Source organism: Equus przewalskii, chromosome 21 (assembly GCF_037783145.1).
Source record: "Equus przewalskii isolate Varuska chromosome 21, EquPr2, whole genome shotgun sequence".
In the NCBI taxonomy this organism is placed as follows: domain Eukaryota; kingdom Metazoa; phylum Chordata; class Mammalia; order Perissodactyla; family Equidae; genus Equus; species Equus przewalskii.
In genome coordinates, this window is record NC_091851.1 from 14,918,498 (window position 1) to 14,942,338 (window position 23,841).

Consider the following 23,841-nt stretch of genomic DNA (forward strand, 5'->3'; position numbering starts at 1 on the left):
ACATGCAGGAAGTAGGCAAACATTCAGTGAAGTTGAAGGCAATGAAGCCTCAGAAAACTTTCATATTCAATTTTTTTTTTCAGTGAATTATTTACCTGTAATGAAAGTTTAGTTTCAGTTGTCTCTTCTAATGTTTACCACCTGGGTCAGACATGCTTATGGTTGTGCAAGTTGGAAACATGGTGGCATTAGGATGGGGAAATGAACTTTAGATGTGGAAAGTGTGGCCATGAAAGCTGTCTTCTGAAAAGAGCCTGGGTCCTGCAGGAATCTTTGGTAAATCCATTCAGATTGGTTTCTTAGGGCCATGGCGGGGGTTCAATAGAGAGACTAAGTGTATGTTAGTGCTAGATGCTGGCTGTCTCTTTTATATCCACATTGTCACTGCCTCAGTTTGTATATATCCTTCTGACTCAAATAACTGAAGCGACATTAGATTATGATATTTCAAAGCAGAAGGATCCTTGGAAATTTTCCAGTTGGATGGCCTCATTTTCAGATTAGATAACAGAGGCGGGGGAGGTGAATGTGCTCGAGGTCTCACCACTCTTAGGGAAACATTTTGAAAATGAAATCCAAGCTCCCAATTAGAGTGAGAGAAACAAAACAAAGTTATCTTAGTTTAGAAAGACTCAGAGTCAGATAGTTTCTCTGTCTTCTTCCCAACTAAAAGTCAAACTGTTGTGTACAAATTAGGACGAGCGTCATCCAGAGTGGGTAGAGAGCTCCCAGTCTTTAAAACTGAGCTACTTTGAGGCATTTTTCCCTCTTTGATGCCCACTTTCCATAATTAAAGCCTCATTCTTCCTAATCATTCCCAGATGCCTTCATCCCTCTCCTCACTTTCCCCAGTTTAATCAACTGTAAGGTAGACTCTTTCTTCTCTTATTTTGGTCCATTAAAAATCTACTTTCATTTGACCAATTATTTTAAGCACGACTGTTAATTCAAATTGTCAATTTAGTAGGTGCTTTGTAAAATACGTGTGGTATTCTCTTTAAAAAAGTGATAAAATGATATAAAACACAAGGAGAAAAGTCCTTGTTTGTAAATCTTTGGCTGATGCTGTTGCTGCCAGGTTCTGAAGGACTTAAATGCACCAGCTACTTCTCAGCTTGGCTACTCGTCTAGGAAGTTTTGACTCATGAATTAGGAAAACTCATTTTACAGCCAATGAAATATAAAAATAGCTACTTTAGGACGTTTCAAATTGAATAACTTGTGGTAAGACGCATCGGTAATTAAACGTCAAGGAAAATGTTGAAATCTTTATATACAAACTGTTTTGGAAGTTATGTTCTTTGTTGTAGAGAGCTCAATACCATATGCCACTAAGTTAAGACTCTTTGGGCAAAATTATACATAAATGTGTTATGTAGAAGCTTAGATTTTGATATCTCTGTAAAGCTGTCCTTTATAAGAGGCTGCTGCGTTTAAGCAAAAATTTAGTTTTTAACAGTGCACATTTATAAGCAGCTAAAGAGTCCCAAAGATTCTCTTAACCTGATAGCATCTTACATTTCATGCAAATATAAAGGACAAACTTCATGAAAGGGCTCTTTTCTTTAGGTGGAGGAAAGACGATATTTTTTTTTTGCCTCCAGTATGGATGTGTAGTTGGATAAAGGGAAAACACAAAGTGACGTGATGTTAATGATAGATTCCCCTAAATATATTAAAACATAGGCTGGGCAAATGGAATGTGGTGAATGAGTTGATTTGGTTCTATTTCTAGTTATCAGGGCTGACCAAGTCTCTGGCTGCTTCCTTTCTGGGCGATGGGTAGATAGTTTATTTCAACACTGTCATTCATGTAATGGATGGAGCCCATGGTGTTGTTCCAAGCCAAAAACAAGTGTAAAACTCTCCATTAGCTGTACTCTGGTCTAATGTCTTTCAGATAACCATGTATGCCTGCAGCCCTATTAAGTACTTTGGGGAAACATCATGGAATACCCTCTCATATTATTATTATATATATTATATATGTATATATGAAATACATATATTTATTATATATGTATATATGAAATACACATACATATATATATATGTATAAACCAGATGTCAACTTATGCTATATTCAAGACTTCACAGAATAGTTCTATTAAGGGTAACATTCTTTGGTCTAATTACTTTGTGTTTAAAATATACTCATTATATGCTACATTTGGGGTTTTTCTCCAGGGAAAACTTACTTTTTGAAATTTCAAATGACTCAAACTTGACTGGCTGAATATAGTTCACCAGGTTAGACATCTCTTCTGTGGCCATGGCCTCGCTCCCAGCAGTGCCCTGGAAGCAGGAATAAAAATAACCTTCCCAGAGTCAGCATTAGCACTATATGATCAAGGGTTATTTTCCCAGGGCAATGATCAACTGATCCATGAGAGCGAAAATCACCCCTCCTCTTCTGAAAATGATTATTGCCAATAGAAAATTCATTACAGGAGGAACAAAAAGCAACACCTCACATTGCACACGTGAGGAGTGGGAGGAGGAAGGTGTAGGGGCGGCTCCCAGCTGCTCTGGGACCAGCAGCGTCAGCCTCACCTGGGTGAGCCTTAGAAATCCAGCAAACCAGAATCTGCATTCTTATTAAGGTGATTTAAATGTACAGAGATCAATAGCCAGGTCAATAGAGACAGGTTGCCTAATTGTAAATTCCAAGCCCACCATTTGGAAACTGTGCGATGTTGGGCAAGCTACTTAACTGCTCTGCGCCTCGGTTTACTCACCTATAACTTTAGGATAAAATCAGTCCCAATAGTATATAGAGTTTTTGTGATTATTAAATGAGTTAATTTATGTGAAAGAGCTCAGAACAGTGCCTGACACATTGTAACACTTCATATTACTTATATTAACTATTACATGTTAGTGCCATTGCGTTGATTCTGACTCCTAGTGGCCCTGTGCACAGCAGAGTGGAACCCTGCCTGGTCTTTTTGCATCATCCTTTCCCCTTCCGGAGCTGTACTGGACAATGCTGTGCTGCTATTCACAGGGTTTTCATGGCCAGTTTTTTCAGAAGCTGGTGGCCAGGTCCTTCTTCCTAGTCTGTCTTAGTCTGGAAGCTCTGCTGAAACCTGTCCACCATGGGTGACCCTGCTGGTATTTAAAATACTGGTGGCATAGCTTTCAGCATCACAGCAATATGCAGCTGCCACAGTATGACAACCGTCAGACGGGTGGTATGGTCCCCCGACCTGGAAAGGAGTTTGGGTTGCTGCAGTGAGAGGGCTGAATCTTAACCATTAGACCACCAGGGCTGGCTAGCTATCACATATCACTTTGATGGAGTTTTTAACAAAGAAGAAAACCAACACTGCAATATTGGCATGGACACACCTCTGCAGACTGATCTAATTTTTTCTCCCATCTTTAGAAGACAGAATACATGGAGTCAAGGTTTCTTTTGGAAACTCTTGTAACAATCCTTAGGTTAAATGTTAATTGGGAAATATTAATTTGCAAATGGACCATCCAATTAGTAAAACAGTTTTAAATTATCAAGACTCACTGATAAAAAGTTATACACAATTGAAACAATTCTCAGGCAGAACTACTTTATCAGGCATCTGAACAGTTTTCCTCCTGGACATTAAAATTTAGTGGGGGAACATAATTAATCAAAAATTTAGACTACATTAAAGGAAATAATTATAAGAGGAAGAACATCATGTAAGAATAGCTTATTATTTGTTATTTGTCCTTATTAACTAAATTGTAAAGATACAACTACTGAGACAGATACTTTCCAATATATTTGAAAGCAGATTCAGTATAAACTTTTTGACCAAGACTCCTGCTAAAACAAAGGTTTAAAATTCCAAGCGACCCATCCCTGATTTGCTTCTAGATTCTTTGAAATTTATATGTCTGAGCTGATGAAGTTATTTGGGACGCTTAAGCTTATATCAATGGATATCTCTAGTCATTCCAAAATTATAACATGGAATTAATGCCATATTTTGGAAGATTTCTCCAAAACTCATGTCTTCTCTGGACTTTGGACCATTTAACTATGCATTTAATTGCCTCAAAACTGAAGCGGGCAGTTGGATAGCAGAGATTTTGAATTCTCCCTCTAGATACCCCATTTGATGGAAGGCACTCTCAGCAACACTGTGATAGAGAACTTTCCTCAGTGCCGTGCTTACTCCTTCAGTGACCCAAGTTTGCATCTTCATTATCAAATAGGCGCGTGAAAAAGTTTTAGAGTGAACTGTGACTCTTTTCACCACTAGATGGCAGAAGGTGGCCATGGACTAGATCCAGAGGGCGTCGCCTGGACTGGTCAGTCAGTGGAAAGCCTCTTCACACCAGAAGCCCAGACACCTACCTCATCCATTGAAGATTTTTTACAGTCATCGTCATCGTCATCATCGTCGCTCTCTGTGTCAGCTTCCCCTGTCAAATTTTAATAACAGATCATGAAGTAAACAAACATTTACAAGTTTGAAACACATGTAACACATGCATTACCAAAAATTTCCTTGGAAATTGGCCTTTCACTGTTGTAAAACTATTCCCCTGGATATGTAAATTTTATTAATTATAAAGAATTATACTGACATTTTGAATGCGGATTTTTTCTACATTTGATTTGTGAATACTATTTGAAATTTCCAAATTCCATAAAAGATGGTTGTCAACATTTTTATCAATATGTTTTAAAAACATATGGCATTGGGGCTGGCCCCGTGGCCGAGTGGTTAAATTCACGTGCTCTGTGTTGGTGGTTCAGGGTTGCTGGAGATCCTGAGCATGGACCTACGCACTGCTCATCAAGCCATGCTGTGGCGGCATGCCACACAGAAGAACTAGAATGATCTACAACTAGGATATACAACTATGTACTCAGGTTTTGGGGAGAAAAAAAAGGAGAGGAAGATTGGCAACAGATGTTAGCTCAGGGCCAATCTTTCAAAAAAAGAGGACTCTATCCTAATTTGAAAGAAAATTCTTTAAGAAAACCCAAACATATGGCATCACGTCCAGTTATCTCTCTATGGTATGTGTATCCTATCTTGATGTATATGTTATCTTTCTGGGTCTCTATGACCCTAAAACAGATAAACTAGTACTCCTCCATCTTTCCTTCTTTTTCTCAGCCCTGACTCTCCCACACGATGCTTGGCCAGTGCTCAGCGTGGGTACTCCTCCAAGGCCACAGAGGACCTCACAGAAGTTGAGGCAGAGGAGCTGGGGCAGCACGGTGGCTACAGGAGCACATCGGACTGCACATAAACCATGAGGTACCAACCGTAGCCTACGATTTGCCTGCAGGCTTGTTTGATGGATGCATTGTCCCCTAAGTGATGCATATATCTTAGAAAATGGTGACGTTCTGTTTAAAAAGGCAGGATTAAAATGGGAGAACACTTAAAATTGTTATGCGTGGAAATCTACCTCACTCAGACTTCATTCAGCTTCCTATTTAGCCAATATACAGTCATTTCAAGGGATTGTTTTTCTCTCTGAAGATTTGGTGGATGATTCCACCAGTATGAGGCATTACCTTCCTCTGCAGCTCTTGGCTTCAGTCAGACATGGTAATATCAGTTATGTAAAAAGATTTGCAAGTAAAAAGTAAAGAAGGCATAGTTCAAGACTGATTACTTCCATCTTTCAGGGTTTACACAGTGCAATAGCGTCATAAACCCAGTAGATGGCAATATTGGCTCAGCAAGAGGCAACTTGCATGTGCAAGCACCTCCTGCTCCCTGCCTTCTGAAAGGTAGCTGCCTTGTGCTCAATCCATATAAATGACACGGTGCCCACAGCACTGTCTTCTAAGAAGCTTATAAATGTTTTCATTTGGCTGATGGAGTTCAATCAATAACTGAATGACAGCAGTGAGCAAAGTATTCACAAAATATCTTTAGAGGGAAAAGATTTCTGGGACCGACAAGGCTTATTATGTTTGGCTTATTAAAGAAAGCCACATAGAACAATTTATGATGCAGTTAATAAGGTGAGTCAATTATATTATGGATAGAAAAATGTATGCTATATAGAGGCACATTCTTTTAGGAGGGTGGCAATTAAAATTTTTTAATAATCAAATTTGTTGCCCCCAGTTCTTGTAACTATTGTTTGCTTTTTAATTAAAGAGGGGATGCTCTTTATCAAGTAATTTAAAAAGCTGTTTGGCAGAACCTTCTACACAATGCTTCATGGGACACAGCAATATACTGGTCACTTCCAATACTCAATCAGGTCATTCTTTGGTTTCCACGGGAAAGAAAGAATTTGTCTTCCTTTCCTCTATGAGCAGGGCCTGATTTCTCCCTTATAAATCTTTGGAGGGACCTTTGAGGAATCTTGTTGAACCATTTAAAAAAAATCTTACTTTCCCCTAGTTCTTTAAGACAAGTGTACTGGCAAAGGGCTGAATCCTGGAAGAGGCACCTGGCCAACCGGCCAGGATAAGTAAATTGGAGTTGAAATAGGAACCATTTCATGTTTTTCCAGTTACTTGAGTTCCCAGTACTGAGGACATCTACAAACCAAATGGTAAATTAGCAGTGCTCTTTATTCAGGAGCCGATCTACATATTAAAACGTCCAAAAGTTTCCATTGAAATAAATAAGGATTGCACAACAGACTACAGGGCTAGCTTAGGAAATCTACTGAATTACTAACAGATTGCTGATCTTTCTCTGTATTAAGCAATAGTGTTCACTGCCTGTAAAAATTATTTTTTTGCATTATGCATCCAGTTAATAAGAGGGAGAGAACTGGTAGTGAGAAAGGCAGATGGTAGAAAAACAAGCTCCCACGTGCAAAGGAAGACACGATTTCCTTGCTAACGTTACGGGGGTAGAATTGTGCTAGGAAATAGGTGTCCTGTTAATGATATGTGTTCCAAAACTTCAAAAAGAACATTCTTACTGAAAACAAAAGTTATTTTTGAAAAAAGAATCAGAATTGTGTAATAATGTTGAAACAGACGTTCAAAAAAAAAAACAAACTCTTTCAAAGAATTATATAATGTCTGTTGACAAGGATTTTAATCTAAACAATAAAAGGTATTGGCGATTGAGATGGAAAAAAGAAGAAAAGATAAGTCAGTGTCTTGGTCAACCTTTTTTTTTCCTGATTGCATATTTTAATAATTTTAAAATCTTTTAATTGATGTATGATAGGTATACAATGAAGTATACATACCATATGTGTACAGTGCAATAAATTTTCACCAGCTACTCAGACCTTAGTAACCAGTACCCAGATTAAGAAACAAGATAACCAACCAGAATCCAGAAGCCCCCTTGGGTTCCCTTCCAGCCACTTCTTCACCAAGGGGAACCGTTTCCTGACTTCTAAAGGCATAGGGTAGTTCTGCCTGTTTTTTGTACTTTACATAAATGGAATCATACAGTAGATACTATTTTTGTATTTGACTGCTTATGCTCAACATTATGTTTCTGAGATTCATCCACATTGTTGTGTGCAGTTGCAGATCATTATTGCTGCATATTATTCCATGGTACGAATATACCATGATTTATTTATCTGTTGATGGACATTTGGTTGGTTTCCAGTTTGGGGCTATTCTGAATAGTGCTGCTTTAAGCAATTCTTGTACACGTCTCTTGGTTAACATCTACATGCATTTCTGTTGGGTATATACCCTGGAAGGGGATTCCCTGGGGCACAGAGGGAGCATATGTTCAGCTTTTCTAGATAGTCCCCAACAGTTTTCCACAGCGATTGTTCCAATGTTAGTTAAGTTTTTCACTGAAGGACTTTCTAGCTTAAACTTTCCTCCACTCGTTCACCCTCCAATCAAGAGAGCCTCGTAATGTACTTTTCAGATTGCCAAGATTCTGACTAAGGTTGGAAAAGAAATTAGACTAAATAATTCAAAGGAAATGGGTGATCACTTTGAATTCTTTTCTCATCAACCACAAAAATCTATTGCAAATAAAATATAGAAGGAAGATGAGTGATATTAAGCATCACCAAGTAGCTCTGACAGATATTCAAGTAACTTTACCATTTCACATTTTAAAAGAGCTCTGTAAAATATGGAAAAGTCAACTTGCCCAGACCTCTTCAGCATATCATCAAGGAGAATGCATTTGGTGAAGCTATGGTCCCAGGTCTGTTTTTTGTACTTTGGTTGTTGCCCTTGGGAAGCTTAAAATCCTGTGGTCACTCCAAAGATTTTTTGCCTTATGTGGTAGCCAGAATGATAGCCTCCCCCAGAATGTCCATGTCCTGTGACTATGTTACCTTATACAGCAAGAGGGACTTTGCAGATGAGGTTAGGTTAGGGACCTTGAGATGGGAGATTATCCTGCATTATCCGGTTGGGTCCAGTGTAATGACACGAGTTCTTAAAAGCAGAGGACCTTTCCTGGCTGTGGTCAGAGGGAGATACGATGGCAGAAAAAGTGAGATGAGACATTGCTGGCTTTGAAGCTGGAGAACGGGGACCACGAGCCAGCAAGTGTGGGTAGTCTCTAGAAGCTTGTAAAAGCAAGGAATAGGGTTCCCTAGAGGCTCCAAAAGGGAAGCAGCCCTGCTGACTTCCGGAGTTCAGCCCAGTGAGACCCGCGTGAGCCTTTGGACCTGCAGACCTGGGGTGAATACATTTGTGTTGTTTTGAGCCACCAGGTTTGTAGCAGAAACAGAAAACCAATACACGTTAAAACTGTGCCCAAATGGGAATGTTAAACGTCCTTTTAAACTGATTTCAGAGCAGCAGTTCTGAAACCCACACATAACAGGAGAAGGAGAGCCCGCCAGCCCCTCACCGGCTCCCGGAGACGAGGGCTCGAACACACTGGAGGAGTCGCTGTACGTGTTGGAGGCTTGTTCCGAGAGCTTCTTTTTGCCACTTCCTTCTGATGACTTGTGTGACTTCTTTTTATTTTTCACCAAAATTTTATACATTAAATCCATAGGGCTTGGAAGAGGAACTCCAGATTCCAGCTAATGGAAAAGAAAAGCACATTCTTTAGAAATACTGCCCCTTCCTTTCAGATTCCCTCCCCGAATGCCCAGGACAGCGCTGGATACCAAGAACTTCTAGATTACTCTTTACTACCTTCAACACAGCTCATTAAACTATTCTAAGTGTGTCCTGCATGGGGGCTGGTTCATAGCTCCTTCTTTTTTTTTCATGAAAGGTATATTTTAACTACTGTACCCTTACTTTTCTGCAACTAAATTTGCATGAATAAAACCATAGACATGTACTGGGAGATTTGGAGTGCTAACCCGAAGTTTCATGAGTTTTCCGATGGACCATAGAAATCCAACCATCTTGATTTAGGACAGATAAGAAGGCCTTGGCTTGGATTTTCAAAGGAGGGAAATCAGTTGGAGTGTGGTGTCTGCCAGGAAGAGTTGGTGAAGACAGGCCGGAGCATCCAGGCAAGCTGGTAGGAGCAACTTTTCAGATGCAGTTTATAAAAGGCAAAATCCCCCTCCTGGCACTAGGTAGTTAAGCTGCAGTCTCCTTGGCGTCAGCAGAAGTGGACTGCGTGGCTTCAGATTTCCTTGCAGCCCTGAGACTCAAGCTGCCATTACTTGCAAGTCTTATTTCTAGTGTTTTAGGCCTGCACATCTAATGGGAAATCAATTTCTCATGAGGGGGTTATCAGATATTGTATTAGAGTGTAAGTCCCAAGATGGGTTATTTTTAGAAAGTCTTGTGAACTTCCATAAGCTGGTCCTCTATATTTTGCTTCCAATGAGTCTGGGGACTGGTATGAAATTATGGAAGGATGTGTGGAGACTGGGAGAAAGTGTCCAGGAGGGAAAAGCCTCCTTCAGGATATTTCCGCTGCTTTCCTTCCCAAAGCAGGGATGTTACCACGGCAATAGGAGGCCTGAGTCCTGCTACACCAGAAGGTGCATGCCAGGAAGTGAGCAGCGGCCAGCAGGGGTGGGCTGGAATGTCATTGTGTCACCTGCAATGTCCTGTTTTCCTGACCCATTTCTCTCAAAGGAGTGTGAGGAGGTTCCCTGGGAGGTGATCAGAGCCCTGTCCCCTTGGACTGTCTCCGTGGGCTGACTGTGACTGTGGAAGTCCTGCAGTCCTGACTGGTTCACCTCTGGCAGTGAGGGAGAGAGAAGACCGTGGGCAGAGGAAGAGAACAGATGCACGACTCCCACCCTCAGTCGGGTACACTGCCGGTATCCTCGTGGTCCAAGGTTCATTATCAATTGCATTAATCTTACCAAGAAATATAAACATGGAAAGGATCTAAGGAAGTCTCTTCCTAACTCCTATCATAAATAATATGTGCATTCCTTCACGGGTAAACATCAAAACTACTTACTGGGTATTTTTCCAGTGGTTCCATGAGAAGGGCGTCCCCAAAGATGAGCCGGCAATACTCCGCCATCTTGGCTTGCTGCTTTGGGCTGAGGGAAAAGGAGAAAGAAAGAAAGGAAGGAAGCAAAGGAGGCTTAATCAAAGACACCAGCCAGGATTACTTTGTGTTATTAATTACAGAAAGATGTAACTCCCTCATCCTACCCTTCAGGATCGGTTTTCATCATTCTAAATCCCTTGTTTACTATCCCAACATACGTAAATTTGAATACCACACACAAGTGGACTGTGCAGGCTATTCCTAAGGCTGCCCTGCAGAGACACAGATGGAGGGAACAGCAGGTCATTTGCCTATCACTGGATTCTTGAATGTCCCAGAATTAGAGACTCAGTCCCTTTTGTTTAATTTCTTGATTCTAAGTCAACCGCAAGACACTTGGGGGTGGAACTCACTCATGACTCCATGTGAATTCTTGGATGAAAGTTGCCTAACTGACAGAGAGTTGTGCTGCAAAGGAGTGTTTATAAGGAGGTGAAGCAGGAGAGGAGAGGTAGGAACGGAGGGAGGGAGGAGAGAGGGAGAGAAGGAGAAAGGGCAGACAGGCAGCAGTGTGTCCACTTGGGAGAGGGTCTGGAGGAAAGATAACAGAAGCAGGCACCTTGAGGAAAGGTGTGTGCAACTCTTCTGTGCCTACTAGAGAAGCAAAAGCGGTGTCAGCCTGACTATGGGCCAGTAGGAACTGGTCTGATGGCAAAAGCTGGAGCTGCAGGGTTTGCTGAGCTGAGCTCCAGGCTCTCAGCCGCTCTGGATCTAGAAAATGAGGAAGATAATAACTGTTCTTGGAAAGAGGCAGAGGATGCCGAGAAGACGAAGTGAAGTAACGGGCGCAAACGCCTTTGAAACGTTCGTTAAAAGGGCGGTAGGGATGTAAGATGATCTCAGTGTTACAAGGCAGCATCTGCCAGCCAGACTAGAGGTCTCACGTGCCTGTTCACATAACAACACGGTGGATACGAGGGAGCATCCATTTTCTTTCAATGCTCCTGCTTCCTTTGACCTTTTAAAAAGCAATAAAATTTTTTTCTCATTCTGTAGAATGTTAAATATCATGGAAAAGGTATCCAATTACATCGGGTTTTGTGGAGTGTGACTTTGATCTATAGGCTGTCCAACTTGATTTCCAACAATTGTCTCTACACGCGGCAATGTCAATATGTTTTAGCAGAACTAGGACTGTAGTAAGAATAAGTAAGTGATAAAAAGCCTTCTTTACTACAATTCAAGTTGATTACAAAATGCGATTCTTATTTTCTTTCCCTCTTCCATGACTTTTAAGCCTGAATCATGGACTGATTTTTCCTGGGAAGAGGGGTGCTTTTGGGGTTCAAATCCTCCTGCAATGGTCCACGGGGAAAAGCATTCTTTATATCCCTTTAAAAAAAGGCATATGTTTTGGGGGTCCAGTGAGGTCTCTGGAATTTAAATATAAGGCTGAGGCCACTGCTTTCTTGGAACTGCCAGGAAAGGCAAAGGAGAGCCTCACAGAACTTGCAAAGCCCTATATAACAATCTTCCACCTTCTCATCATGCCTTTTTTGACCTGGGTAAGATTTTACTCTGTGGCTTGTGCAGCCCTCAGAATATACAGCGGCATTCCTCAACACGATCAGGGAGAGAGGAAAACCTGCCAGTCAGAGAACTGATCCTGAAAATCACTGAGGCTGGTTGTTTAAGGACAACTCGTTAGAAGTTGGGGAGCAAGCAGAAAAGTGGCTGATTTGGCAGAGCAGCCCTGGGTATCCTCAGTTCAGACACCCTTGTTCAAAGGATAACTGGCCCAGGGGCTCAAGCAAGCCAGCAGCTCTGTGGGTGTAGCTGAGACATGTCCATTTGTGCTGGGCCCACACGGTTGGCCCACGTTGCACAAAAGCAATTGTCCAAACCCTCCTTTTCACTTTCACAGAGTAACGCTATTATATGTCACAGAACTTCACTACTCTATGGACCAGCAGCATCAACAGCGCCCGGAGCTGGTTAGAAATGCAGATTCAAGGCCTCCAATGCAGATGATGAATCAGAACCTCTGGGGAAGCCGGCCCAGGGTCTGTGTCTTGACAAGCCCTCCGGGTGATTCTGATGCACGCTCAAGTTTGAGAACGGCTGTGATCAGTTAAAATAAGTCAACAGGGGCTGAAGCCGATGACATTTTTCTTGAGTACTGGAACTTGGGAGCCCCAAGTTCCTCTGATCAGGGACCTGGAGTGAAAGGAAGGGTTTTACCCTAATTCTCTGCTTTCGGGATTTCTAGGGGAACCATATTGTCACCAGCAGAGGGATTTGGGGGAGATGTTCCAGGTGTCCCAAAGCAGGTGACAGACAGAGTCCTCTGCCCTCTGTCAGGCAGTCTCTAAATCAGGCCCTGAGAAGGATTTTGCTGGAGGAAATAATCCCATAATCTCTTATTCAATTCCATTAAAGAATCGCCTGAGCTAACGCTGCAGGTGACCAGGCCTGGTCCCCAGTGTCCGCTCACTGAGTTGGGAACCTGCATTCGTAACAAGCTGCAGGTAATTCTGATGCAGGTGGTTAATGGACCATGGCATTTAGAGCGGTGCTCTAACACTCCATTCAAATCACCTGGGGCCATAAGAAAATGACAATTCCCAGGCAGAGTCTAGGATGGGGCCCAAGACTCCACATTTCTGACAAGCTCCCCAGTGATGCCAATGCTGCCAATCAATGGATCAACCACACTGTGAAGAGCAAGGATCTATGTCTGACCTAGACATTTTAGAACCTGCCTCAAAATCAACTGAGATGGTTGGACCTGCCAAGTGGTGTGGTGGTTAAGTTCACATGCTCTGCTTCAGCAGCCTGGGGTTTGTGGGTTTGGATCCCAGGCATAGACCTATGCATGGCTCATCAAGCCATGCTGTGGTGGCATCCCACGTACAAAATAGGGAAAGACTGGCACAGATGTTTGCTCAGGGCCAATCTCCTTCCAGCAAAAAGAGGAAGATTGGCAACAGATGTTCACTCAGGGCCAATCGTCCTCACCAAAAAAATAAAAAAATCAACTGAGATGGAAAGAACAAGAGATAGATGTCCAAGAAACAGTAAAATGTGCTATTTGGTAATCAGGCTATTTATGTTCTCCACAAACATACCTGCCCACCTGACAGGGAACTGAAGTAGAGCAGAGATCAAAGTGAACAGAAAAAGTCAGAGGGAGACAAACCGACTTTGTGAGTCAGAACTACAGAAAGAAAAGCCTTTAAAATCACAATTAGAGACCAAAAAACAAACAACAAAAAAACATCCTGAAGCATTTAGAGCATCCACATCAGCTACCATGGGGATGAAGCGAGAGGAAAATATTCGGAAATATATTTTGAGCTTCAGGCTATAGCAGATACATCTGGACAGATTAAAATACCCCTATAGTGTAGGCACTTGGCAAAGTAGTCAGTTTTCTGACAAAAATGAACATGTCCCATTTCTTGGTATAAATGCTCCAAGTTGCCCTAACCCAACTTGCTTCTCTATAGACAAGGGCTCTATGACCCATGGAAATCAAGGACTTTGTCCAAATTCTCACAGTGTCTGTGTCTGAACCAGGGCTGGGTGTTACTTCACTTGACTTCAGCGTAGAATTCTTTTTATGAAATCACTAGTTCACAAATTAGATGGGACATCCAAGTTAAGTAGGGCTTTTTATTTCTTAAAAATTTTGAAGTCTCATTTCTAGAAATTCGAATCCAGGTGTGGAGGTGGGCTCAGGAATCTGTATTTTATGGGATTCTGATGTAACAGGTGGAGAAGGATAAGTTGCCAGCAACTAATGGCAGATTCTACTTTGTTGTCTGTGGATAGATCATCTCAAATATTTGGACAGAAAACCACAAAAGTCAGTGAATTTCTTTTGTCTGGTGTGAGTTTGTTTTGGAGGCATGGGTCAAATGAGCTGGGACCAGAATTCTGAGTCTGGCGTTTTGTATATGCAGCACATAGGAGAATAAAACGGTTCACTAGAGATGGCAAATAGATTTCACTTGTTTTTGGTGGGTGTGTTCCTGTGTCACTGTGTTGAGAAGGATTCAGAGATTATATTTCGGTTTAGTGCAAAGAGCGCTGTAACTGATGAATGATGTCTGTCACCTGGTTCAGCAATGAGGCGAGGTGGCCCACATGTCAAGCACTGGGTTTACTAGGAAAAGGAAAGCTTATCAGTTTTCTCTGGGTGTGTGATAATCCTCCTAGGAAAGAATTGTGGCTGAGCGATTTTGCTACGTGCAGCTCAAGGACAACGGAAATAGGAAGCAGACCACTTCCTCCCAAGATAGAATTCGCTGTCCTAGTATTTCGCTGCCATTGAATTATCTCAGTGGTTAGGGATAAAAATCATGGCATCCTGGGAAGGTTGCTTTCCTGTTTTCTTTTCTTACCTATGAATTATTAATAAACCTTTAATAGCTAAATTTCTCATTTTTAAACCTGAAGGCAGTATTATGGCACTATCTTCTTTGCTTTTGTGTACAATGTAGGGATTAGTTTTCTGAATGACTGGTATGGAAGACTGAAAAAATATCCTGTGGTTAAGGGTACAAGCCACATCAATGTGAACATTCACAGGCCGTGGTCTTGTGGATGCTGGGTGGTCTTCATTTGAAGTTTTGAAAGCTTCTTTCTGCTTCTGCTTAGGTGTAGGGGAGAGTGTTGGTTAAATGCATGAGTTTTAAGCCAGACTAGCTGGATTTGAATCCCAGCTCTGTCAAATTTTAGCTTCACAGCCTCGGGTAAGTTACTCACCCTCTTTGGGACTCAGTTTCATCACCTGTAAAGTAGGGATAATCATAATAAAATTTATTCTTAGGAGCACCTGGGTTTGCAGTGAGGGTTACATGCGCTTCTGCCTGGAACGCTGCTTGACACATAACACATATTCAGTAAATATTCGCTGTTATTATGTCTGTGGTGGTGGTGGTTGCTGACACTTCTCTGCCTCCCTCATGGGAGAGTTCAACAGAGCAGGTGTGACAACAGAGAATGGAACCGGAGATTTTCACTCTGTCTAATTTATATAGAAACATTTCCTGAAGAAAACAAATGTACCTGATTTGTAGTTATTTCTCCAAAAAAGAAATAACACACCAACAAGCCTGAGAACTAGAATGCCTGAAAGAAAGTTCTAAGGCAGTGTTCGAGCCCAGTCACAAACGGATGGGCAGAGATGAGAAAATGCTCCAGGAAGGTCATGTGCAAATCAGAGCTGTCAGAGCAAATGAGGTATTAAATACAGCGACTAAAGAGGTGCTCCCTTAGTTAGAAGAGAAATAGCAAGGAAACAGAATAAATTCTTTTCTCTTCAACTGACCCTCAGAAGTGTTAGAAAAACTCTGTGCCAAGTGATGACATCATTCATTGGATGATTGTGTCCTAATGAAACAGAATCACGAGCTGGTAAATGTAATATGGATTTCCTGAGGGCAAACTAGAAACACAGATAATTATAAAATTGGTTACTTCGCCATAAGGTCTCTCCACGGACACATTAACAAATGATCACATTTAACTACTTCGAAATTCCTCAAGCTGAAATTTGCTCAGGACCAAACCGCTTCTTTGAGATTTAGTGAATTCCTTAAGAATTAGTGAATTGAGGCATGTGTGGCAATTTAGTTGGACAAAGGGAATCAGTGACCTGGGAAAGACTTTCAACAGGAAGAAGGGAAACAAAAGAAACTTGTGAGCCAAATTAGGACAGGTGCCATTGGCTTTTAGTTGAGAAGCCTGGCTTCAGTCATTGAAATGAAGCAGAGGCTTCCCAAATGCTCTTTTGAGCAATGATGGTCACTATTACACAGTCTTCAGACATTAATTCCATGAACCAGAGTTTTAGTTTTTTGAATTTTGATTCAATATAAAGAAGAATCTTTCATTTTGAAGCTCTTTAAATTGAGTATATGATAAACTAATATCCACATTTTAGATATAAACGTGTTTTACCTTGGCACTTTGTGATAAAATGAATATAAAAGAGTCAAGTCAAAATTACCTTTTCTTTGTGTAGCTCAGAGTAAGTGTGGGCTATTTTGAGATAGGAAAAATGTGTACAAATGTTAACAAACAGGGGAAACCAATGAGAAGAGGAAGGAGGGAGCACTTAGTGTCTGAGTTCTGTGTAAATGCGAAGTGGCGGAATAGAATTTACACCTCTCCTTCCACCAGCTCTTAACATGTATGGAACTGGCCATTTTAGTGTGGCAAAACTGACTACACATGTGCATGCAATAGAAGGAGCTAATGGAGGAGGATTATAAAAACGACCCGTTGAAATAGAGATGTGTTATTTAAGGAAATGTGTTCCACCGCATTGTAAAAAGAGGAATCCTTAATTTAAAATCCTACTTTGGCATGAAAAGAGAGACCACAAGTTCAATGGATTATTCAAATATTAATGAGATTTAAATAATTAATTCCACCATATACAGATGAAAATATACAAGAACGTCATTAATGAACAATTATTAAACATGCCTTATTTGGGAAAGACTTCCTCTTGAACGTGTTGAATACTTACGAGTCCACGTGGTTCTCAAATGAAAGCAGAATTGGAAAAGGTGAAGTCTTAAATGCACACTCAGCAATTGCTTCTATCACTTCCTAAAAATGAGAACACACGTATATTCAATATGCCGGAATTTTAATGTGTATTTTGCTCTGTGATTACATCCAATAATATGTTTGTCTTTTTCATCCATAGAATTGTATGAAATGGTCTGACATTGCTAGAAGGGGTTGTACAGGCTTCTGGACTATAAATTTTCTGACTCTTGACTTAGCAAAGTGAAAAAAATCAAGACTAGATTTTGGTGGAGGGGGAAAGGAGAATGATTCTTCTAGTTGCTAATTATATCTATTGTTTTTGAATACAAAAAGAAATCTAGAAATTTGGACAAAAATTGAAGGAAAAAATTTTCATCCATAAATTCATCCTTTGAACCAGGCCACTGTTGGCATTTGGTTATATTTACTTCTAGTTTGTTTTTCATATATTTGTATAACAGTTTTAATTATAGTAAATACTCTGTATTTTTTTAACATCGTTATTAAGATATAACATTATTGAGTTATAATTCACCCATTTAAAGTGTACAATTGAATGGTTTTTGGTATATTCAGAGTTGTGCAACCATCATCCCAATCTAAGTTAGGACATTTTTGTCACCCTAAGAAACCATGTAACCATCAGCAGTCACTTCCCCTTCACCCACCCCGCCCCCAAACACCCAGCCCTAGGCAACCACTAATCTACTTTTCACCTGCATAGAATTGCCTCTTCCAAACATTTCATATAAATGGATTCATACAATATGCCGCCTTTTATGTCTGGCATCTTTCATTTAGCATGCTTTCAAGGTCATCCATGCTGTAACATATATCACTACTTCACTCATCAATCTGTATTTTAAGAAAATCTGTATGTCATAAGCTTTAATATCTGCATAAAATTCTAGGGAATTGAGCAGTATTATAATTGATTTAACCATTACCAAATTGTTGGGCAGACATATTCTGAGAGCTATCATTCAAATAATTCTACAAAGAACACCTTCATTTTTTCCTAATATTTTGAATTATTTTCTGGGAATATATTCTCAGGAATTATTGAATTAGAAAATAGGAATACTGTTACAGTCTCTTGTGTTTCTTCAAATTACTTTTCATCCTAGATTCCCTAGAGTAATCTATGAAGGACTAGATTTCAATGCATATTTGCCAGCTTTGGGTAGTATTTTTTCAAAGTGTTTTTCTCATTGGCCTGGTATTAAAGCACGATCTCCTTTATTTTTAATTATATCATGTCAATTCTATTGTGGTTTCACACACCCATATATTTGCTTTTTAGTTGCATTTATTCTTTTCATATTCTCCCTCCACGTAGGACTTTCCACTCTCATTCCTTATGCCTGAGCTTTTTCCACTATCTTCTCTACTTTCTTAAGGTACTTCTTTCTCTCACGTCTTTCAATTCTTAAGCAATGCATAGCTTTCTTTACATCCATGCCAGAAAGCCATTTCCCTGGCCCCAGGGTAGAAATAAGGCTTTCTAATTCTGTGCTCCATTTGCATATATCTTCTAAGAAGGATCTGCCTGCATAGAGCAAAAGAATCACTCTCACTGTTGCTTAGAATTGAATTCACAGATTGCCATTCATACGTTATTAGTTTCACTTTATGATAGTTCATGCCATCAAAAATAAGTGCACTATAAATAGCAAGCAGCATCAAGATTTTCAATTCTTTCTTTGATTTATTTGAGCACAGGTTTCAGATTCAAACAGGCTTGTGTTGGAATCCTACTTAGCCTTACAAGCTGTGTGACCTTGGGAAAAATCACTTAATGCCTCTGTGCTGACCTGTAAAGTGAGGGTGATAAGTTTCATTCTACAAGCCTTTGTGAGGATGCAGCTAGAAAAGGTAAAGGACCCAGCTCATGATATGGGCATACCATGCTGGTGCCTCCCTCTCCACTCACCCTAGACTCTTACTAATACAAATAAGAGCTACCATTAAAGAGCATTTATTATGGCACAGGCATATCTTATCTCAGGCTATAAACATTCCATAAGGAAAATATTATCCACTATTTTACAGATTACAAAATGGAGGCTCAGAGCTATTAACCAATTTGCCCAAGGTCAAAGAGGAGAATCCAAGAAACCCCAGGAAAGTGTAACTGACTCTAGACTTTATGCTGGTAACCGTTGCAGTAACTCCTATGCAGCTAATGACTTTAACCACCTAAGATCAAAGTCCTCAACAGAACTGCAAATCAATATCATAAAGGAAGTAAGTGGTAAGTGGGGAAAAAAGGGCTAAGTTTTGACTATTTCATAAATGTGGCCCTATCATATCAGCTAAAGGCATTCTTGACTCGTCTTTCTCTCACATCTTTCAATTCATCAGAAATCTTGTCTAAAATATACCCAGAATACAACCACATCTCAGTACCTCCACCTCTATCATCCTGATCCATAACCTCTGCAGTAATTACAGTAAATTTTATCATCACTCCCATACATTCACTATTCCTTCCTATGAGATCTGCTGACGACAGGCATGGCCGTGTGTTTTCTTTAGGCCAGTGAAATGTGTGTGAAAATGATGTGTGCTGCTGCTGAGCCATCTTCAAGAGCCATCATGTGGTTCTGCCATGTCTCTTTCCTCTCTGCCATGAGCCCAGTGACATCACAGATTGGGGCTGTTCTTTCTGTATGGATTGCAGACATTTTCAATGAGAGCAACAGCCAACATGTAACTTGAGTGAGAAATAAACCTTCATGGTTCTAAACCATTGAGATTCTGGGGTTTCTTGTTGTTGCAGCAAAACCTACCAGAGGCTGACTGATAGAACCTTTTAACCGCTTCCCTGGTTCTTGTCTGCATATTAAATACCACAGCCATAGTGATTGCTCCTAAACCTGAGTCAGATAATTTCACTCCTTTGGAGTAAACCCTTCTTTGGGCTTTCATTTCACAGAGTGAAATCCAAATTCCTTATCAGACCTGGCACCTGCCATCTCTCTAAACTCATCTCCTTTTCCCCTTCCCCAATCTTCACCCTGATACAGTCCACTGACTTCTCTTGCTTTTCTTCAAATACACCAAGCATCATTTCATCTCTTTGTTCATTTCTTTCATTTCTTTGTTCATCTTTGCTACTTCTATCAGGAATACTCTTATCTGAAAGCAAGGCTTACTTCCCTAACTTTGGGGAGTGGTGGTTTCTACTCAAATGTCGTGTAAACAAAGTTCTTCTCCCGCCATCCTGCTGAAAATAGCATCCCACTAGCCCCTCTTTTCCTTCAGGACTTACTTATGTTGCCTTTAAGGCATGTGCCATATCTCCATGCACCATATTGTATGTTTATTTTGGTTGATTCTCCCCACTAGAATGTAAATTTCTTGAGGGTAAGCACTCAGTTTTCTCCACTGCTCTGTCTCCAGAGCCTAGGAAGTGCTAAGGTGCATTCTTGTTGCTTACTAAATATTTTCAGATAAATGAATGAACTCAACATTCTTAATAGAAAAGAAGCATCATTTATCTAATTGTGTTCCCATTTATTCTTCTATTGAGTATTTCAGAAGTCAGCATACTTTCTCCATAAAGGGCCACATAGTAAGTATTTGATGCTTTGCTGGCCCCATAGTTTCTATGGCAACTATTCACCTCTGCCTTTGTAGCCCCAAAGCAGCCATAGATAATATGTAAACATGGATGTGCCTATGTTGCAACAAAACTTAGTTTATAAAAACAGGTGGCAGGGGGCCGGCCCTGTGACTGAGTGGCTAAAATTCCACCTGCTCCACTTCAGCAGCCCAGGTTTGCAGGTTCAGATCCTGGGCACAGACCTATTTCGCTCATAAGCCATGCTGTGGGGGCATCCCACATACAAAATAGAGGAAGACTGGCACAGATGTTAGCTCAGGGCTAATCTTCCTCAAGCAAAAACGAAAAAACAAAAGGAGGAGGATTGGCAGCAGATGTTAGCTCAGGGTGAATCTTCCTCACCAAAAAAATAAATAAATGAAAATTAAATTAAAAACAGGTGGCAGGCTGAATATGGCCTGCAGAAGACTGTTTGTCAACCCTTGGACTGGTGTGATCATTAACTTAAGCAAAGCTTAAAACTTGATTGTAAGGTAAATGTAATTTTGTATTAAAGAAGTTTGAATGTTGATTCTACACTCAATATCCCAGTTAACTTAACACTTTCACGGCCAAAATTTCCAATCAAGATTGAGTCTTACATTAAAAAAAATCTTTCAGGGGCCAGCCCTGTGGCCAAGTGGTTAAGTTCACGCACTCCACTTTGGTGGCGCAGGGTTTCACCGGTTCAGATCCTGGGCGCGGACACGGCACCGCTCCTCAGGCCATGCTGAGGGGGCGTCCCACATGCCACAACTAGAAAGACCCACAACTAAAATATACAACTATATACTGGGGGGACTTTTGGAGAAAAAAAAAAAGATTGGCAACAGTTGTTAGCTCAGGTGCCAATCTTAAAAAAAAAAAATCTTTCAAACATAAATGTAAATAACAGTGTAGTTAGTCTTTGATAACTTTTCTGAGGATGACTGCTGTCTTTGGCTATTTGAGAACTGCTCCAGCTGCCTTTAATAATGAAGGTTGACCGTAGACCGGCCCCATCAGCATTTGGACCAAAGAGAGGCAGTACTAAAGGTGAGAACCCGGCCCCCCTTCCCTTAGAAAGTGAGTGTTTTGTTCCAGGCCAAGCACCTATTTCTCTTTACCTTTGGCCAATGAAATATGAGTGTTTTTCTGGGCCTGCTCTCAGACTTGTAAGGAGCCCTGTCTCCCTCCCTCTTCCTAGCTCCCTGGGTCTGGTTCTTTCTTCCCACAGTGGGGAGGCTGGTGTGGCCTGAACTGCACCAGGGCTCTGGGGTTCTGAGACCTTCCTGTCTTGTGTCTCCTACTTCTCCTCGTTCCCTGCCTCTGGCCTTGTCCACTTCTGGTCTTGTGCACTTGACTTATGACACACCTCTCAGCTCCCACTGGGCCTCTAACCAAGGCCACGCTGTGTTTAATTTGCCGTGTAGTTTGAGCTTCTCGCCTCTTCCTAGAGATGAAGTGGATGCCAGGGGTTGAGTGCGCACGATCACTGAGAAGGAGAGAACCAGTCCTAGGTTTGAAGTTTCGCTCTTTCATATGAGCTATCACCAGTGGACGCTGGATGTGAAGGTATCTTACTGCTCAATTGCTCCTTATTAAGTCAAAACCATTTTTCAGAGACTTCTAACACTGGATTCAATAATCTATAAACCATATGGCTCAATTACCAACCTCCAGTGGGAAAAACTGCCCTTGAAATCCTTTATCCTTGACAGACAACAGCAGGCTGTATTTCCACATCCGTTTTATGTGAGCATTTATGTAGCAGTTAAATTGCGTCCTAAATTATTATTATTTCTCTCAGAGAATGAAGCTTTATTTTCGGAAACGCTCCATTTAACCACATCCTCAAATTTAATATATTTCCATCATATATTTTATCACATTACCCAGTTTTCCATCTTGTACAATTGCTGGTTACAAAGGAGCTGCCTGAGGGGAGAAAAAGGAGCAGCTTGGGGATGGGGTTGGCGGGTGGGTGTCCAATGTCGGCAGGAAAGAGATTGAGTGGGAGCAGAGAGAATAAAGACCAAGTGGCGAATTACCATGTCACGACCATCAGAATGGCTAAGGCAATGAGGCAAAGACACAGAACAGCAGATATATGGGATAAATAATAAATAAATCTGGAGTGCAAAATAAAAAGCCCTCCACAAAGATGCTGAATTACAGCATACCCTCTTTCCCAGAACATAACCTTTTATTTTGGCCCATACAATAAATAAGTGGTAAACGCCAATAAGAACTTTCACTTTGGGGGATATATCACACAGAAGCTTTCCAGATTCCATCGACTGAGAGCAGACAAACTGTGTGACCTAAAAATGATGAACTTTTGCAATCAGTTTATTTTCCTGCTGCAATACACACTGTGGCTATAGATTATAGTCTAATTATACTGTGAAGGTCAGGTCCAAATATATGGGATAGCCCAAACTGGCAAACATTGGGAAAATCTTTTCACTGCCCATCAATATATTATAGATGGAATTTCACATGCAAACATAGAGAAAGATAGAATTCATTTATATGATGAATAGAGGCAAGAAAGACTAAAAATGAAGGCCATGCTATAATTTGTCTATTTGCTTTGGGATGGGAGCAATCATTTATTGAGCATCTACTATAAGCCAGATTCTTTTTTTTTTAAAAATATTGGCACCTGAGCTAACAACTGTTGCCAATCTTTTTTTTTTCTTGCTTTTTCTTTTACTCCCCAGATCCCCCCAGCATATAGTTGTATATTTTAGTCGTGGGTCCTTCTAGTTGTGGCATGTGGGACGCTGCCTCACCGTGGCCTGATGAGAGGCGCCATGTCCGCGCCCAGGATCCAAACTGGCGAAACCCTCGGCCGCAGAAGCAGAGCGCGTGAACTTAACCACTCGGCCACGGGGCCGGCCCCAGCCAGATTCTTTTGGAAGTGCTCAGGATAGATCAGGGAACAAAACAAAGATCCTTGTCTCTGTGGACCTTACATGCGAGGAGGAGACAGATAATAGACAAGGAACATAATCTGTAAGTAAATTAAGCAGAGCGGTAGAATGTGGTTAAGTGCCACTTGGTAAATAGAAAAAATAAAGCAGTGGTGCGGAGTGGACCGGGAGTGTGGGAGTGGGCGTGATGGCTGGTTACAATATTAAATAGAGCAGTCCAAGTAGACTTCATTGAGAAGGTGGCATCTGAGAAAGGTTTCAAGGAGGTAAGAGGTGACCATGCAGATACCTGGGGGAAGAGCATTCCAGCAGAGGGAACAATCTGTGCAAAAGCTGTTAGGTGGGACGTTGTCAGGGAACAGCAAGGAGGCCAGTGGCATTGTAGTCAAGAGAGTGAAGGGGAAGCAGTAAT

General features: G+C 41.0%; 1 protein-coding gene across 3 annotated transcripts in view; it reads right to left on the reverse strand.

Moving 5' to 3' along the window:
• Positions 1-23,841, reverse strand: part of PLCB1 (phospholipase C beta 1) — a 665,042-nt gene that overhangs the window by 138,320 nt on the left and 502,881 nt on the right. For all 3 annotated transcript variants that reach the window (XM_070587880.1, XM_070587881.1, XM_070587882.1), the window contains exons 12-16: positions 16,879-16,961; positions 10,302-10,386; positions 8,769-8,946; positions 4,346-4,413; positions 2,199-2,295 (exon numbers count right to left, since the gene is read on the reverse strand). In XM_070587880.1, the coding sequence (XP_070443981.1) occupies positions 2,199-2,295; positions 4,346-4,413; positions 8,769-8,946; positions 10,302-10,386; positions 16,879-16,961 (511 nt within the window). The remainder of the gene's footprint in view (positions 1-2,198; positions 2,296-4,345; positions 4,414-8,768; positions 8,947-10,301; positions 10,387-16,878; positions 16,962-23,841) is intronic.